This window comes from Phacochoerus africanus, chromosome 4 (assembly GCF_016906955.1).
Source record: "Phacochoerus africanus isolate WHEZ1 chromosome 4, ROS_Pafr_v1, whole genome shotgun sequence".
NCBI lineage: Eukaryota > Metazoa > Chordata > Mammalia > Artiodactyla > Suidae > Phacochoerus > Phacochoerus africanus.
Genome location: NC_062547.1, coordinates 28,317,670 through 28,336,351, shown reverse-complemented (window position 1 = coordinate 28,336,351; position 18,682 = coordinate 28,317,670). Strand labels below are relative to the sequence as shown.

Genomic DNA, 18,682 nt, shown 5'->3' with positions numbered 1-18,682 from the left:
GAAAAAAAAAAAACAAAAAACAAAAAACAGTGCAGTGTTGAGAACAAAATAGACGGGCTAAGAAATGGCTTTTGCAGTAGCCCATGTAAAATTATTACAGTGTACAGTGGAGGGTGGTAGTGAATGGATTCTTTGTATTTACTATATGTAAGTGGCTACTGCTCAGTATTGTTGCAGACAGTACTAACATTCTTCCCTAGGTGATCGTACCCAATCCCACGACTTTGACTCCAGCCAGCATTTTAGTTGCTTATAAATATCTCTTAAGTCCTAAGCTTCCTGAAACAGATTATACTCAGCATCTTGATTGGTATGGCATAATTATTCCAACTCCATCTCTCAAGGAACCTACATCCAGTTGCTCAGGACAAACACTTTGGATATCATCTTTTGATTTTCTCTCATACCCTGTATCTGTAGTCCTTAATTAGGCAAATCTACATGGTTCTATCTTGAAAATATATTCTGAGTCAGCTAGCACTTGTGACCACCACTGCTATCAGAACAGGTTAACTACAGTAGCTTATAATGGTCTTCTTTCTGCTTATGCTCTCCTGTAGTGTGTGTACGTATGTATAATACATACTTTGCACAGCAGCCAGAGCTTTTTTTTTTTTTTTTTTTTTCCCCTTTTTAGGGCTGCATCTCTGGAACATGGAGGTTCCCAAGGCAGGGATCATATTGGAGCTGCCGCTGCTGGCCTACACCACAGCCACAGCAATGCCATATCTCCAACCCACTGAGCGAGGCCAGGGATGGGACCTGCATCCTCATGGATAATAGTTGGGTTCCTTACCGCTGAGCCATGATGGGAACTCCAGCCAGAGCCTTTTAAGAGGGCAAATCAGACTTTGTCACTTTGCTATTACTCAAACTCCAGTGGTTTACTGTCACACCTAGAGTTAAATTCCAGATCTGACACCCACATGCCCTTTGTTATCTGGCCTAACTTCCCAGTTTTTCCTTTGGTTGCTGTACTCTGGCTATGTTGGCTGCTTTGTGGAGACTTCCCATCGCAAAGTCACCAAGTGTTCAACCTAACGAGTGGGAAGACTTCCCTGAAAGGTTCTTAAGATTCGTTCTTTTAAATTCAGGTCTTTGCACCAGTGTCACCACCTGAATTCTTCCATTTCCCCCTCTAAAGAAGCGCCCTTAGTTTTCCCTGCTGGATAGCTTTTTGTCTTAAAACTTACCGAGATTAAGTTTCACGAAGGACAGGAATGTTTTGGTCACTTTATCCCTTGTCTCTGACATAATTTCGTTGACATTAAATCAAAAGTTTTATGGTGGGTGTTGGACTAAAACGGTGGTGCTGCTTAGATTTGGAGGTACAGAATTAACGATTTGAGGAGGGAGTTTCAGGAGGGAAGAGGAATGAGTTCAGCTTCATTCTGATTGAGGCATCCAAGAAATGTCAAGCAAACAGTTGGATTCGTTTAAGTTCAGCGATGTGGTTCAAAAACACTAACTGTATAGGTGGCCCTTTAAATCAGCTGCTTGAACAAATTCGTCGGGGAGGAGGGAGAGGAGGGGAGGTAACTGAAGAACAACTCCAGAGCCGGCTTTCAGAACAGCGGCAGCATTTGACAGCCCAGTAATAGACCTAAGGGGATCTACAAAGCAGAGCAGCCGAATAGGAGAGTAGAAAAACCTATGGAATCCCAGGCAGATCTATGAGGTCATTACCGAGTATGAGGAGGGTCAAGTAAGATGAATGAGATAGGTGTGGAGATCGAGTTTCCTCATCTAGTCACGTTAAAATGGAAAGCTAATTTAAATAATTGACAAAATTACGCACCGATCCTGGAGCGTTTCGCATGAACCATGCTACTGCTGAAAACCCTGGACCACATACCGTGTGCTGCCCCAGACCTATCTGGGCACCTGAGCTCGGCCCAGAGCAGTGACAGACCTGGGCGTGCGGGCGTGTCTGTGCTTATTCTGTCCTACGTAACCAGGGTATCTGACAAAGACAAAATACCCCAGCGACACAGCTCTCGCGGGTAGAGACTAATCCGCACAGCCGCAGTTGCTGCAACCCCGCCTCCAGGGTTTATGACGTCATCACTCAGAGACAGGGTTGCAAGAGGTCCCCTCGCTCGCTGTGGCCGCGCCGTCAATGCGCTGGCGCACGCACCGCCTACCATCGCCTGAGCTGGACCAGTCGGCCGTCAGGCATACGCTGGGGACGGCCGGCTGCTCCTGGTCCCGCAGAAGGGGTTCCCACGTGCTTCCGCCTCGCTGCTTGTTGGAGTTGGCTGAGGTCTGGGCGCAGGTATCCATCACGGGATGGCGGGGGTCGGTTTCGGGATTGGTGTCCGTGTCCTTCTTGGGCCCGGAGGAGATCGGCTCCAGGATGAACGCTCTGCATCCGTGCTGATACCGGAGCCCGCCGACTGCCTCCCAACCTGGACTCTCCTAGATGAGAGGATCCTCTTCCTCAGTAGGCGGTCACTCTCGGGAATGCTTCTCGAGCGCATTCACAGGTTGCGTGGCTGATCTCCACCCTCTAGGGACTGTAGCTGAGGTGGGCGGGGGGATGTCGGGGTGAGTGAGTGGGTGACAGCCTTTTGCTTTCCACAGAGCTTGCCCACATTTCCCGATTGCAGCACTAGGCATTGAACTGAGGCAGTTTGATTCTAGATCCTCCTACGCCCTTAGCTACTTCGCAGTGCTTATTCTTTATATTCTTTATTCAGGACTTGGTTTTGTTTGCCAGTGCACCTAGAATGGTGCCTGGGACATAGACACCGTGTATATTTGTTAGACTAATAGATGAATGAGTGAAAAACAAGTCATCTTCCCCCTCATCCGTTAAGGCTTCCTTGTCCTAGCCCACAGTAATCTAGACTTTCATCAGACCACTGTCTGTAGCTGTTATTTTTACATCTAATTTTATCTATCTTTAGACAGATTATCCCGCATTTCTTTCTCTTAAGTATTTTCTCCAAGGAAAATGAAAGCTCTTTGAAATCAGGTTCTACTTCTGGGGTTGCCGCTGTAACTAAATCGAGAAGCAATAAGTAGTTGTTGACCGGGGATCTTTGTGTGGCCAGCAACACAACTGATAAGCTAAATCAGATTGGTAAGCTGGAAAGAGTTCAGGTTCTGAAATCAAGGGTACCTGAATAAATCCTGCCTCTGTCACTTTTCCTTGAGTTACTTGAGATTTTATACTTGGTCCTTTCTTTGTAAAATAGGAGTATTGGTTGTGACATAGTGTTTTACAGTAGACAGAACAGCTAAAATCCATATTTGGATCCAGAGGTTAGAAGCCCAATTAAGGGAGGATTAAGGTTCAGTTAGTGAGCTTTATTCATGAAATGCAGCAAGCACTGAGGTTTCTAAACATGTCATTATTGCTTTTACATTGTAGAGACAATTGAGATTTCAAATGTTTCTCTGATGTATTTATTATGATAATAACATACTGTTTTATCATATGTAGTCAAAGTAATTTTTGAAATCTTATCTGTACAGGCTTCAGTCTAGTTTTCCCTCCCTTGAGGAAACAATTGGACATACTCCATCATAGTAATATAATATTCAGGGAGTTCTTTTCCCTGACTTTGTTAATAATACATGTGAATTTAAAAAACCCCAGAACTCAAAAAAACCCAAACCAAACCAAACCAAAATAAGACTCACTTGTGATCTCACCATCTGTAAATAACTATTTTACAGTTTGGTGGTTTTTTTCCCAGTCTTTTTTTTTTTTTTCCTCTGTGTTTTATGTACATGCATATCCTGCCATGTTATCCTCTAATAAAAGCGTCTATATCCATATCCTTAGATTATTTTTGAAAAAGATTTTGAACAAATAATTTTGGACACTTACCTTATTTTCTCATATGTTCCCATAGATTCCTCATGTATTTTAATCATTTTAATTTTTTTTGGATATTGTTTCTGATTTTTAAGAAACTCCTCCAAACGGGTGGAAATTACAGCTTCCCTGTTGACTTCCCATGCCGAGGGAACATTTTCTTCGCCTTCCAAACTTAGTTTCCCAATTTAAAAAATGAGGCCGATGTATTCCCTAGGGATCTGTTTGAGGGTTAAATAATACTTATAAGTGTGCCATGTAGGCCCTAGCCCCACAAGAGGCAGCCAGCTGATGTTCCTTATCCACAACCTGGATGCAAAATGTTCATGTCACGTTGTGTTTCCATTCTTTCTGCTTTAGTGACAGTTTTTCACCATGCATCGGAAGAAAGTGGATAACCGGATCCGGATTCTCATTGAGAATGGGGTAGCTGAGCGGCAAAGGTCTCTCTTTGTTGTGGTTGGAGATCGAGGAAAGGATCAGGTAAGACCTGGCAAATGCTTCCTGACTTACTCTGTGTCCTGTCCCAAAGAGTCAGCACGTTACAGACCCTCCGGGGTTTCACAAATAATGATATTAGGGTCCCTTTGACTGGTTTTCTTTAAGTGAAATGCCTAGTGGGAACATTCCTTTCTATCTTGGAAGTGATAAATACTCTATATTTGGAATTATTAACAGAGAGGTTAACAGCTTTTGATACCTGGGCTGGTGGACTGAGTGTAAGGGTTAGTGTCTGTGACTTTCCTTCTAGTCTCAACCTGTGCTCTTGGCCCGAATCTCAGTTTATTTTCCACGCCTGTCAAATGAAGTCTTGGGTCTGGCAGACCTGAAGGTCTGTTTTGGCCCTGAGATTCTGTGGCTTTTTTCTTTGGCAGGTGGTCATACTCCATCACATGCTGTCCAAAGCAACTGTGAGGGCGCGGCCTTCAGTGCTGTGGTGTTATAAGAAGGAGCTGGGGTTTAGCAGGTAAGCTTGGCCCTTTGCGTGTCCAGTACCACATCCCATTCCTGCTCGGGAGTTAAATGCTAGGAAACCATTCCTCGACATAGATTGTCAGGGGTCGTCAGTGAAGGTGCTATCTGTGGACCCTTCCAGTAGAGAAAATAATAGAGCTGATGTCTTTTCTTCATTCCTGACAATAAATTTCAAATCCTTTTCATGCTCTTTAAGTCCCCGGCCCAATTCCTTGCTCCCTGCATGTGATTTTTCTTCTTAGTTTTCTCAACTGATCAATCCCTTTTCATGCAAGTTCCTTCAATTGCTCTTGGAAGTCACTGGCCACCTGATGTCTGATGCAACAGTTTTTCTTCCTCTTTCTCCTTCTTTTCAGAGCTCATCCTCTACTAGTCCGCTACTGTTTTTTTTTTTTTTTTTTTTTTTTAAGGCCTGCACCCATGGGAGTTCCCAGGCTAGGGGTCACATCAGAGCTATAGCCACAGAATAGCTATATGCCACAGCCACAGCATTGTTGGATCTGAGCCACATCTTTGACCTACACCACAGCTCATGGCAATGCTAGATCCTTAACCCACTGAGCAAGCCCAGGGATCAAACCGTCATCCTCATGGATACTAGTCAGGTTCATTACCGCCGAGCTACAATGGAAACTCCATCCACTACTGTTTTTGACCATTGGCTCATCTTATTTTTTGAAGCTATGGAACTTATGACTTCTTGCAGTAAACAGCTGACCTCCAACACAAACACACTTAGGCACAAAGGGAATGTATTAAAGTACAGTTGACCCTTGAACAATGTGGGTTTGAACTGAAAGGGTCCACTAAATACCTGGATGTTTTTCAGTAGTAAATACTCTAGTATTTAATCCTGTGGGATTCTGTCCTTGGGCCTCTTCTCCCTCCTTAGTCTCCAGATGCTTTGTCTCTGGGGTGGAGCCTGAGATCGTGTCTCAGCTCTGGCTGCTCTCTGCTGTGGTGAAACCCCCTGCCCTCGCCCTCTCCGTCCTCACCCACTGAGATGCTTCCCACTTTTCAGGGCTTTCCTGCTTCAGGAAGCTTTTCCTAAGTCCCTCAGTCACAGCACATGACCCCTCTGCCCTCTTCAGCTCCTGTCTTCTCTTATAGTGCTTGTCACCTTACCTTCTCCCTCTGGACAGAGTCTCTTGACCACTGGTCTTTTTTTGGTCTTTTCAGGGCTGCACCTACAGCATAGGGAAGTTCCCAGGCTAGGGGTTGAATCCGAGCTACAGCTGCCGGCCTACACCTCAGCCATAGTAATGCCACATCTGAACCGCATCTTTGACATATCAAAGCTTGTGGCGATGCTGGATCCTTAACCCACTGAGTGAGGCCAGGGATCGAACCTGCATCTTCACAGACACTATGTTGGGTCCTTAACCCGCTGAGCCACAGTGGGATCTCCAACCACTGGCCTTTTTTTGACTTCCATTTAGTGAAGAGGCCTCTCCTACTTATCGTTATATTTTCCTATTTTCAAATAATCTGACATGTTTGTAGCTCAGTTAATATCTGTTGACTTGAATGTAGTATTAACAGGCTCTAAAGTTATTTTAATTTTATTTAAGTACCAAAGGCTAAATTTGATTAGTTCCTATCCTTTGGTCTTAAAGAGACTTGATTCTGCCTAAAAGAAACTAAATTTTTTGGTAAATAGTTTTGCCTTTTTAAAGAAATTATAAAAGCTTTATTATAAGAAATGTGAAAAATACAGAAAAATCACAAAGGTGAAAGTAAAAAGCACGCTTATGCTTTGTAACCATTTAATGATATGTCGCTATTATGTGGCTTTAAACCATAATTGGCATATTCTTTCATAGTTGGGCAGGTAGGCATTTTAAATACAGAGTGAAAATAAGGCCTGTTGCACATCAGCAAAATTGTAAGTTTCTGGGGCTTCTGATTCCCACTGCTGTTCAGTTTGATGTCAGATGGGTATAGAATCAGGCAGTTGAAAGTGTTCTGGACACATTTTCAGTTCCGTGAATTCAGATGGATGCACAAGTAGGCAGTTGACAGTGTTCTGGGCAGATAGGCCTTTCAAACTTACCCCATGTGATTTCACTTTAAAATTCTCTTCTGGAGTTCCCTAGTGGCTCAGTGGGTTAAGGATTGAGCATTGACCCTGCTGTAGCTCTGGTCACAGCTATGACATTGGTTCATTCCCTGGCCTGGGAACTTCTGCATGCTTGTAGGCACAACCGAAAAAAGAAAAAATCTCTTCTGAGCCATCTGTAGCTCTCCTGCCACTGTCTTGATGTGGCGGAGCATCAGGTTCAAGCTGATGCTAAGGCATGAACCAGAGGGGCCGTGGAAGTCAACTCGCCCAGATGCCTCATTTCACACAGAAGGAAGTGGAGGGAGGCCTGGCAGGGAAGGCGTTGGTTCTAGCTATTCAGTTGGAGAACTGTGATACAATTTTGGTCAGCTCTGATCCTCGATTCTAGAGTTTTCTTCTTTTCTGTGAAAGAATTCATCAACAGTTGGGTATATTAAGAGGTCTTTTTTTTTTTTTTGTCTTTTTGTCTTTTTAGGGTTGCACCTGCGGCATATGGAGGTTCCCAGGCTAGGGGTTGAATTGGAGCTGTAGCTGCCGGACTTTGCCACAGCCACAGCATTGTTGGATCTGAGCCACATCTTCGACCTACACCACAGCACATGGCAATGCCAGATCCTTAACTCACTGAGCAAGGCCAGGGATCAAACCTGTGTCCTCATGGATACTAGTTGGGTTCCTTAACCACTGAGCCACGATGGGAACTCCAAGAATTTTTTAAGTAAGAAAAGTTCAGAGATCTTTGAGAGACATTCACATTTCTCTTCAACCCTTACATCTTCTAAAAGTATTGTCTTGGCTTAGAGCTGCCCTGGAAGACCTGATCCCACAATCTGGGAAGGAAGTGGATGGATTCATTTAGGAAAAATGAATAGAGTAACCTGCCATCATGATGCTCTCCCAGGTCCTCTGGGAAGTCGTGCCATGTGGTTGAAGCATGGGCTTGAGACTGAGGTAAAGAGGCCACCAAGGTGCGGTTTCAAGCTCTGGCCAAATGCGAGGTTTGGGAACTCCCATTACCCTTTTTGTAAAGCGAATTGCCTGGTAAAGGTGACATCAGAATGGCAGGGTTCCCACACAGACTTAGCACCGTCTCCCTCTGAAGCCCATCCTCTGAACCACTCTGCCCTAATGCCTCCGGGTCTCCTTTACCTTTGAGGCCAGGGGATCAGCCCCACAATTTCCGTGTTCCCTGCTAGCTCCAGAAGTTCAGGGGAGGCGTTCACTGAGCCTATCCCCTGTTCCCAACTCTAGCCTCTCTGGTTAACTGGCTCTCATGGGATGGGGGGGGGGGCGATTGCAGTCATCGGAAGAAAAGAATGCGACAGCTGCAGAAAAAAATAAAGAACGGGACGCTGAACATCAAACAAGATGACCCCTTTGAACTCTTCGTAGCCGCCACAAACATTCGCTACTGCTACTACAACGAGACCCACAAGATCCTGGGCAATACTTTTGGCATGTGTGTTCTGCAGGTGGGTGCCTTCCCCCAGGCTGTGGCGACTCAGAGCACTGCGGGGGCTCTGTCTGCCTGGCTTCCCCGAGAACAGGTGGACAGCTCCTCCGCCCACTGTCAGTGAGCCGCTTGGCCACCTCCCGCAGGAGCCTGATAACTCACCCCACGTGAAAAGAACCTTTTCCACCTAAAGCAGCACTTGTCTAGAGGTTTTTTTAACCACCTGGGTACAGACCTGAGTCCAGACCCGTGTTCTCTCACATCCCATCTGGACCTAACACGCACCCGCACACACCCACAGTCCTAAAAGTCGCCTCACGTTCCCCCCCTCAGAGAACTACCTGGTGCATTTTTTCACTGGTATGTATTTTTTCTTGCCTGGCACATTAAAAGTTCCACCATTTTCTTTGTTTTAAGCTCTGGTGACCTTTGTTTTCCTCTTCGATTCTTTGATACCTGTAACAGCCCCGTCCCCATAGAAAGAAGACATTTAAGCACAAATACTCTGTAGTTACACCATATGCATGCACTACTGTGATGCCATGCATTATGAAATGTACCTTATAAAATATAAGAAATGAGGTAGACATTTTTGAACAGAAATTTTCGGTTTTTTCCTTATGTATTTCAGTGGGTTGTCCATGCATTGCTGGCCCACATCCCATTTGAAAAGAGCACTTTGCCTGTTCTCACCTGATCACTGGTGCTGTGATGATGGCTCCTTTAGGCAGTGGCTCCCCCATGTGGTGCAGTTTTGTCAAAACAGTTTGGATTTGTGAACACAGCAAAGAATCGATGTGAGATATATCTGAAATTCAAGTATGAATCAGCGATGATTGGAGGACTTCTTTCCAAATTAGGTTTTATTAGAGATTATGAGGGACATTTTGACATAAAAAACCAGGTGCACCAGGCCTGGGCTGTCCTCTGGGGTCCCCTAGTAAGGGACCCTGTGTGTGTGTGTCCTGGTGAGTTGGGTAGGGGGTATGGCCTTGACTTTGTGCTCTAAGCCCTCCTTGTACCTTATCACCTAGCCCTTGATTGAGCGTCCCTATCGGTCCTCTTTGTTTTTTTTTTTTTCTGTCTTTTTGCCTTTTCTAGGGTCGCTCCTGCCGCACATGGAGGTTCCCAGACTAGGGTTTGAATCGGATCTGTAGCCACCGGCCTATGCCAGAGCCACAGCAGCGTGGGATCCGAGCCATGTCTGCAACCTACACCACAGCTCACGACAACGCCGGGTCCTTAACCCACTGAGCAAGGCCAGGGACCGAACCCGCAACCTCATGGTTCCTAGTCGGATTTCTTAACCACTGTGCCACGACGGGAACTCCTAGGTGCTCTTTTTATAACCAGCTGATTCTAAGGTCTCCTACTTCCAGGATTTTGAAGCTCTGACTCCCAACTTGCTGGCCAGGACTGTGGAGACCGTGGAAGGCGGTGGGCTGGTGGTTATCCTCCTCCGGACCATGAATTCACTCAAGCAATTGTACACGATGACCATGGTTAGTGTCTGGTTTTCTAACTTGACTGTGGGGATTCGAGTCAACCTGTGTTTTTGCTGTAGGCTGCTTCCTTTTAAAAATTTTTATTGAGCAGCTCCAGGGAGTGGTTAACTCCCAGCTCTGGGCTGGGAGCGCTTTGACTGCAGTGAATGAGAAAGTGACTGCACAGAAACCTCAGTGGCCCTGAATGTGCCTAGGAACCTCGAAATCGTGCCTTTGCTTTCAGGCATTTGCAGCTTCTACACCAGCGAGATTCAGATGTGAGGCAGCTGTTGTGTAGTTAAATTTCTAAAATAGTATTGCACAGAGAGCCAGGCCAGTGGCTAAGTCTGTGTACCACAGAAAGGGGACCATGCACAGACGTCCTCACGGCCCTCCTCCCAGTGGCTGATGAAGGAACACGACCGTCGCACTCCCAGATTGGCGCGAACTTCGACTCTGGGAGCTTGGTGTGGGGAAAATTTTTCTCCTCAAGCTGAGAACGTGGCTGGAGGTAGGGATGTGTCTGACTGGATGCAAAGCTGGTCTCTGACTCATCGGTTCTGCCACGTGGGTGTTCTGAGTGGCAGGTTTTGAGCCATGTCCATGGCCAGCTGCTCAGGAGCTGTTGGGATTGACCTCAGGGTTTCATGAGCTGCGGTCATCTGGTGAAATGGACTTTCCTCAAATCTTAATGCCTGTTTCCTGTCACCACCCTTTGTGTCACCTCACCACACAGCCCCTCTGGGCTCCTCGAAGTCCTCAGCCATGCCCTCTCCCCTCAGTGTGCTGTCACCCAAGGGCCGTCACAGCTCTGTTCCCGTGGGGACATCTGCCTGGCTCAGTTCCTCACCGCCTCCAGCCCCTGCCGAGACACCACCTCCTCAGGGAGCCCTCCCTCACCCCCTGCGGAGAACACATCACCCCTTAACCTGTTTCATTTTTCTTCAAAGCATGTTATGGCCACCCAGAGTTACCCACGTGTCTGTTTCTTGTCTGGCTTCCTGTGCTCGTCTCCAAACTTCCTGGGAGCAGGGACTTACTTTCCTCTCCGGTATGTTCCCTGATCCTGGAAGAGCCTTTAGCAAGCCCTTCTTAAACATCTGAATGGATGATTGTCTGGGCCCTCGTCGCTCTGTTCTTCCTCCCTCTCGTCCCCTCAGATGGCCTTCCCTCACTACCCTGTGTAAGTGCCTCCCCATTGGCTGTCACTGCACCCTGCTTTTCATTCATAGTGTTTGCCAAAATCTGTATCTGTTTGTCTCCGTCTAACCATTTGACTGTAAGCTCCGTGGGGCTGGGGCTCATGGTTTACTAAATACCACTGTGCACGCAGCTTGTGGGCATGTGCAGTAATTGAACGAATGAATGTGTCTGATGATGCTGGATAAAACAGGAAAAGTCAAAGACGAGGCGAGGGGATGTTGGTATGAAAAAAAACATTGCGTTGATGTCTGATCCCAGCTCCAGACATTGCATTTGGCCAGTTTAGTGCAGCAGGTAAGGCAGGATTTTGTTTCTGGCAGCATTGCTGGTGCCTCTTTTATCCTGCGGTTGCTCGATGGGACTTCTTCACAGTCGGGTGCCTTTGGTAATGGACGTCGTCTCTTTTAGGACGTGCATTCGAGATACAGGACCGAGGCCCATCAGGATGTGGTGGGAAGATTTAACGAGAGGTGGGTCTGGAGCACATTTCTCATTTCCTCCACCATGGGGAGCCCCAGTGGGAGGAATAGTTTCATCCTGGACCCAGCTGAAAGCTGTGCTCTGTCTGAGGGCAGGTAGTACTGGAGCCCAGTCGCCGAGACTGCTGACAGCAGCGGTAGTTGTGGAGCTAACTGGACGCAGGAGACTGAGTGGAAAGCGGGGGCCTGGATTCTCTCTTGCTTCTGGACCTCACCAGATTGCTCTCCTGCACTGGCTCTTAGCCTGTGCATCTGTCAGAGGGGTGATTTGTCTGGCTCACTCCTTCCCCAAAGGTGTTTCACAGAAAGAACACTGGTGTCTGAGAAGGGCCTGGTGACAAAAGGGTTTCCTGGTTCAAGTTGTCTGGGAAATGCTGATACGGTTTTTCCTTTACAAAGATGCACGTTAGCCTCTTGTAGCCTCCGAAAAGTCCTGCAGCACCAGGGACCCTGCAGAGCCCCTTTGAGGGAACACCAGTTAGCCACGTGTGAAACGCCTTAGGGAGGAAGAAGCTGTGGCCTGCATAGGTGGTGCTCAGCCAGAGCAGGTTGACCCCTGGGGAGCCTCACCAATGTCCAGAGACATCCTGATGTGGGTGTCCTAGGGGAGAAGGGGTGTTGCTGGAGGGGAGAAGACAAGGATGCTGCTGAGCAGCTTACAAGGCACCGTAAAACCCCTCCAACAAAGAATTACCTGCTCCAGACTGTCAGTTGTGCTGAGGTTTCGCAGTGCTGGCCTCGGTGAGCATTTCTGATTTCACCCCCCAACCCCATGCTGCTCAGTAGGAGTGGGCCTGGAGGTAGCCCAGGGCTTCTGGATGGAAGCGAAGCCTGTGAAGGTAGAGTGTGCGAGGCCTTTTTCTTGCAGTTGTGGGAGAAGCTTGGATTTTACAGCCAAAGATGTTTTTCCACACTCAAAAATGTTTTCGTCATGGGGCTAAAGGGAGCTTTCCTCCCCACCCTTTATTTTGTCCTCCTCGTGGAAGAAAGTCAGTCCATTGGTATATATGCTTGTTTGTTTCCCTGTGTGGCTGCTGAGCCTCTGCGGGTGGGGTTGGAGTTCCCCACTTCAGGGAGCTGGAGCGTGAGCCGGGGAGGGTGTGGAAGGACCCGGGACCCCGGGAGCAGCAGCTTCTGCACCGTAGGAGCCCTTGTGCTCAGTCTCTTAAAGCGAGTTCCCGTTTTCTTGTTCACTGTGTCAAGCCTGTTGGAGTACCTTCTGCAGGAGGCTGGAAGTCATCTGGCCCTGCTGTCCAGCTGGTTTTGGCTGGCTCCCGCTTTTTTAGAGACGTGGAGCTAGATAATTTTCCTGGAGAAAAGCCTTTCCCTTGGGGTGTAGATGTTGCCCCCCGGCCCCTTACGACGGTGGTTTTGTTTCTCAGATTTATCCTTTCTCTGGCTTCGTGTAAGAAGTGTCTCGTCATCGATGACCAGCTCAACATCCTGCCCATCTCCTCCCACGCCGCCAGCATCGAGGCCCTACCTCCCCAGACCCCGGTGAGCCGCCCCGGGGTCCGGGAATCTGGGAGAGGCCGCGCTTTCTGTGCTCACCTCCGGTGGCAGCGGCCAACCTTCTCTCCTTTGTGGTAGGATGAGAGTCTTGGTCCTTCTGACCTGGAGCTGAAGGAGCTGAAGGAGAGCTTGCAGGACACCCAGCCCGTGGGCGTGCTGGTGGACTGCTGCAGGACCCTAGACCAGGTAAGTGTGGCGTCCGAACACCCCCACTGAGCAGCACGGCGGGAAGACAGCAGGCAGAAAGCAGGAACTGAGTTCGGACAGCTCGAGGCTTGGCTCCTGTCTGGGGAAGGAAGGAGCCTTTTCTGGCTCACGCTCAGGCAGGCGGTAGCTGCAGGGGTTCACAGCAGAGATCTGCTGCTCGCCTCCCCCCTTCCCCTTCTCCTTCCCCCGGGTTTACAGTCCCGCGAGCTGGGTGCTAGGGCACAGGGGTTACGTTTAATGAGGAGCTCCTCCAGCACTTTTTCCAAGAGAGGGTGATGTACCTATGTGTTTTAAGTTTTGATGCCATAAGTGAGGAGAGCTGGAGGCCCCTGTTCCAGGGTGAGATCTGATGAAGGAGGCTGTGTACTCGATCTCCAGATTTGGACAACAGGTCGGGTAGGAGCTGCCAGGATGCACGTATATGCTCCCTGAAGTGGCAAGGGATGGTAAACCTGGCTTCTCCGCTGCTTCCTGGGCAGTGATGGGAACTGAATGGCCATGGCCCAGAGGCCTGCATGCTGTCAGATGTGTTCGGGGTTCCGGTCCAGCCTGAGCCAGACAAACAGCCTGGGCTCAGCGCTGGGCTCTTCCCTCCTGATGGAAAACAGCTGCAGTGATGCCGCCCACTCGGGCCTCAGTCTGGTTTCCCGTTACATTCTGGAAATAGGATCACCAGCTACAAAGCTCTCTCTGCGGCAGAGGCTGCAGGCTCTAGGCTGCTTTCAACCACTTCCTGGTACCTTCTTCATCATCAGAGAGAGGGAATGAGAGAGGATGCAGAAAGGGCAGAAGAGGGGTAAACTGCAATGCAGTAGTAGTATTACAAGGAGATAAATGGCCCGTGGCAAAAAAAAAAAAAGCACCCAACAACAACAGCAACAAAAAGACCAGCAAGTACGAAAGTGTGCATCAGAGATAGAAAAGTGTTCCTGCTTGGCCGTCCCCCTCTGCGGAGACAGTTGTTATTGATGGTTTATTGTCTGTCTTTCTGGATCTTTTTCTATGCACATAAATGGATATTTTAAACATCTACGAAGGGATCACACTGTACAGAGCGTTAACTGGTCCCCATTGGCTTGAGTCCAGCTTTTCTGCTATTATAAGCAATGTCATTAGGACATTCTTACAGATACAGATCTGGGGGCACTAGTTTCCAGGAGAATTGTGGGGTTAGAGTGCATGTGCATTAAAATGCGTGGAACCCCCACCAGTGTATGAAAAGGCCTTTTTCTCTGCAGTCTTGCCAACACTGGGTACTCTTTTTTGCTTTTTAGGGCCGCACCCATGGCGTATGGAGGTTCCCAGGCTTGGGGTCCAAATGGAGCGACAGCTGCCAGCCTACACCACAGCCACAGCAACACCAGATCTGAGCCGTGTCTGTGACCTGCACCACAGCTCATGGCAATGCCAGATCCTTAACCCACTGAGCAAGGCCAGGGAGTGAACCTGCAACCTCATGGTTCCTGGTCAGATTCGTTTCCGCTGAGCCATGGTGGGAACTCCAACTCTGGGTACTCTTAAACTTGCGAGTCTTTACCACTCTGATACAGGAACACAGGATCATTGTTTCAATTTGTGTTGCTTTAGTTATGAGAGAAGCAGGTACCTTTTTCTTAGAATTACTGGTCATCTGTTTCACTTGATTTTGTAAACCAGCCTGCTTTGCTTCTTTGTATTGTTTTTTGACTTTAGGCTATTTTAGAATGAAGTTTTTAGTCCAGACTTCATACCCTTTTATCATATTAGTGGATACTTCCAGTTATGTTTTAAACTTTTCCGTTCTAAAGCAAACTACAAATGGCACAATACAGTATTCGGCAAAGGCCAAGTTAAGACAAGTAGGATCTGGGTTCCCCCCCTGAGTGTTTCCATCTGGAGAGACTCCAGCTTCTCGAAGCCTCTCTCCTTTCTTCCCTTCCATCTGCTTGGGCCTGAGTCTCATCAGGATCTTCTAAGTGTCACTACCTGGTCGAGTCCAGCAGCTTCTTCAGGACTGGACAGGCCAGGCTGGACCATCAGGTCTTCTGCCCAGTCTCAATGGCCTGTTCCCAGGGCAGATCCCACTTGGGGAACAGAGTTTGGCCCTGGAGTAGTATGTGGTCCCTCCTCTCATTCAGCACTGTTGGCACCTTGTTTCCTTTTGGGGGGCCGGGCACCCCTCCAGGCCCAGGGCTCAGCAGTGAGCAAGTGAGATACACCTGCTTTATGGGCTTACATTCTGGTGGGATGAGGCAGGCAGAGAATCAAGGCAACCAGCGAATCCTCTGGTGCAGAGGGAGGCGCTGTGTAGATGGAGAAGCATGAAGACCAGCAGGGAGGGGCAGGGAGTCCCTGGAGGAAGGGGGGCTGCAGGTGCACATGTGGTCAGGGAGGGCCTCGTCGAGAAGGTGACGTTTGAGCAGGCTTGAAGCAGTTGAGAAAACGAGCCCTGTGGCTCTGTGTAGGGAGAGTGCTCCTGGTGGAGGGCTCGCCAGGTACACAGGCCTGAAGTAGGAGTGTACTTGGTGTGCCCGAGCACTTGCACAGAGGCTGATGCTGAAGCAGAGCGAGTAGATGAGGGAAGGAGGAGATGGTGGAGGTCTGGCAGTGCGGGCCTGCGGCTTACTCTGCGAGGTGGGGTCGGCTGAGAGTTTTTTGCTTAGGGTCTCAGCATAGCTGCCAGAGGGTTATCTGGGCTTCATTTAAAAATTAATTAATTAATTAATTCCAGTTATCTTTTCTTGTTTTCTTTAACAAATAATTTATTTGCTTATTCAGTTGAAGGACTGCCTTGTGCTTCTTGAAGCCATATTCATAGACCCCTGCTCCCCCGCCCCCAGGCTTAATTTGAAAAGCATCCCTCTGGCTGCAGTATTTATTGTGTTGGGTCTAGATTATAAGGGAAGGAAGGTGGGACAAGAAAGACAAATGAGGAGGCTACTGGAATCATGGAGGCAAGACTGGCTGGTGGCCTGGACCAGGGCGCTGGAGGAAGGAAGATGGTGAGGGAAGTAGGGTTTTTGTGATTTGGAGGTGGTATAGACAGGGTTTGCTGATGAATCCGGGACGCGGAGAAGATAGAGAAGGGCTTCTGGCCTGAACAGTTGGACACTTAACTGGGGAAGGTCATAGGTGGAGGAGGATTGAGGGGACATTGAGGGACATTCGACGTTCAGGGTGAAGTTTGAGACGTCTCGTCTGTTAGACGTAGAGGTGGAGAGCGGGGCCGTTGTGTGTGTGTATGAGTCTGGCCTGCGGGAAAGAGGTCTGGCTGGGCATGTGAATTTGGGGGTTGTCAGCATCTAACTGGTGTTGAAAGCCTTGAGAGCAGGAGATGACCAAGGGCGTGAGAGTCCCAGTGCTGGGCCTTGCTTTCTGGTCTGTAAGAACTGCCCTCCTTGGTTTAGCCTTGGGGTCACCTGACTTCTCTGCGGTGAAGGTGGCCGATGGCTGGACCTTGGCCTTTCTCAAAGCTCACCTAATGTGTTTCTCTTGCCACAGGCCAAAGCTGTCTTAAAATTCATCGAGGGCATCTCTGAAAAGACCCTGAGGAGTACTGTGGCGCTCACAGCTGCCCGAGGAAGGGGAAAATCTGCAGCCCTGGGATTGGCCATCGCTGGGGCGGTGGCTTTCGGGTAAGGGGTCCCCATCTTCAGGCCCCCTGGGCTCTGCAGGAGCAGCGTGAGGGAGCAGGGGTCCAGGGACAGCGAGACTGTTCCTGGGTCTGAGTGAACTCCTGTGTGATTTCTCTAGGACTTGGGTTCCTGTCTAGAAACAGCAATACTGTTCCCCCCAAAGCCCCAAAGATGCACATATACACGTGAGGGCACACCGGGGCCTTTGTGATCATTATTTAGAGTTGAGCAAACACACAAGCGCAAAGACATTGAGGGTGCAGATGGGGGGCTTGAAAGCTTAGGAGAGGCGCATGGGCATGACCAGCCTTGCCTACTGAGAAGAGTACACATAGGACATTTTGGTGATTTTGATCAATAGAAGATGTTGTTTGCTTCTGAGGAGCTGCCTTTTGAGTGTGATGTTCCTTTCAGTTCTTTTGTCCTGGGTGGAAGATTTATGCAGCTGCCAGGAGAGCATGTGTTTCCAGCTTTGCAGACATAAATAGTAGATCTAGAATTTACCACCTCCTCCTGTGTGCATTGTCTTCCTTGGTGCTCCTAATAGCAAAGTTAGCATTTCCCAGAGGGATGAACCCAGGGAGTTTCAGTGGCTCACCCAAGAAGCCCCAAGGCAGTGCTGGTAGCTCTGGAGCCAAGCTCAGCTTCTGCTTCCTAGTCCTTTGTTCCTCTCACGGCTCCAGCCTCACCCCTCAGCCATTAGCATCCTTTATACTGAACCCTCGCAGGTTCACCCCCACCTTGGCCTGAGCATGACTGAGCACCTTGGCTTCACAGTTTGAAACCCTCTCAGCACAGCTAGTGGTGAAAGGGCAGCTGGCTCATGTTTCCGTGTGCAGGACTGGGAGCAGCAAGCCGGCCCTGACCCTTAGGGTCTGGTCCCCACCACACCCTCAGCGGTGCGCTTTCACAGATGCCGGTTGCAAATTGCCAGGACCTGCCACCTTCAAGTTGGCAGTGTGTTTTCATTAGTTTGGGAGGGAAAAATATCCTCAGGTCTGGAGTTGCTTTACTTTTCCTCCCCAACATGTGTCCTGACTTTTTTTCCTGCTGTGATCCCTGGTTACTACCAAATAAAATGTTTTTCTTTCTTTCTGTCTGTCTGTCTGTCTGTCTTTCTTTCTGTCTGTCTGTCTGTCTTTCTTTCTTTCTTTCTTTTTTTTTTGTCTTTTTGTCTTTTTGCTATTTCCTTGGGCCACTCCCGCGCCATATGGAGGTTCCCGGGCTAGGGGTCGAATCGGAGCTGTAGCCACCGGCCTACGCCAGAGCCACAGCAACACGGGATCTGAGCCGCGTCTGCAACCTACACCACAGCTCACGGCAACGCCGGATCCTTAACCCCCTGAGCAAGGGCAGGGACCGAACCCGCAACCTCATGGTTCCTAGTCGGATTCGTTAACCACTGCGCCACGACGGGAATTCCTCTTTCTTTCTTTTTTAAGTTCTCCAAACATTTCTTAGATTTCTGATGACTTTAAAAAAACCCTCTTTGGTTCAACAGGTACTCCAATATCTTTGTTACCTCACCGAGCCCGGATAACCTCCACACGCTGTTTGAATTTGTGTTTAAAGGATTTGATGCTCTGCAATATCAGGTAGGAGATTGAAATAAGAGTTTATTGTGATTCCAGGCTGAGTGTCAATCCAGGGGAAGTCCTGAGAACACCAGCTTTCTTAACACTCAGTTTCTGAAACTTGTTTCTAATGGTTGTCATTGGTTTGGCTCTTTTCCCATCAGGAGCATCTGGATTATGAGATCATTCAGTCTCTAAATCCTGAATTTAACAAAGCGGTGATCAGAGTGAACGTATTTCGGGAACACAGGCAGACCATTCAGGTGAGGCTTGGTCTAAAACCCTGCCGCTTA

General features: G+C 48.5%; 1 protein-coding gene across 2 annotated transcripts in view; it reads left to right on the top strand.

Moving 5' to 3' along the window:
• Positions 1 to 2,105: 2,105 nt before the first annotated feature.
• Positions 2,106 to 18,682, top strand: part of NAT10 (N-acetyltransferase 10) — a 40,942-nt gene continuing 24,365 nt past the window's right edge. The window contains exons 1-11 of one of the 2 annotated variants that reach the window (XM_047776025.1): positions 2,106 to 2,275; positions 4,187 to 4,309; positions 4,702 to 4,793; positions 8,164 to 8,335; positions 9,696 to 9,818; positions 11,412 to 11,473; positions 12,865 to 12,979; positions 13,073 to 13,180; positions 16,682 to 16,815; positions 18,317 to 18,410; positions 18,554 to 18,652. In XM_047776025.1, coding sequence (XP_047631981.1) covers positions 4,202 to 4,309; positions 4,702 to 4,793; positions 8,164 to 8,335; positions 9,696 to 9,818; positions 11,412 to 11,473; positions 12,865 to 12,979; positions 13,073 to 13,180; positions 16,682 to 16,815; positions 18,317 to 18,410; positions 18,554 to 18,652 — 1,107 coding nt within the window. In that variant the 5' untranslated portion in view covers positions 2,106 to 2,275; positions 4,187 to 4,201. Of the gene's footprint in view, positions 2,276 to 2,322; positions 2,487 to 4,186; positions 4,310 to 4,701; positions 4,794 to 8,163; positions 8,336 to 9,695; positions 9,819 to 11,411; positions 11,474 to 12,864; positions 12,980 to 13,072; positions 13,181 to 16,681; positions 16,816 to 18,316; positions 18,411 to 18,553; positions 18,653 to 18,682 lie in introns of those variants that run through there. The other variant, XM_047776026.1, reaches the window with a different exon arrangement.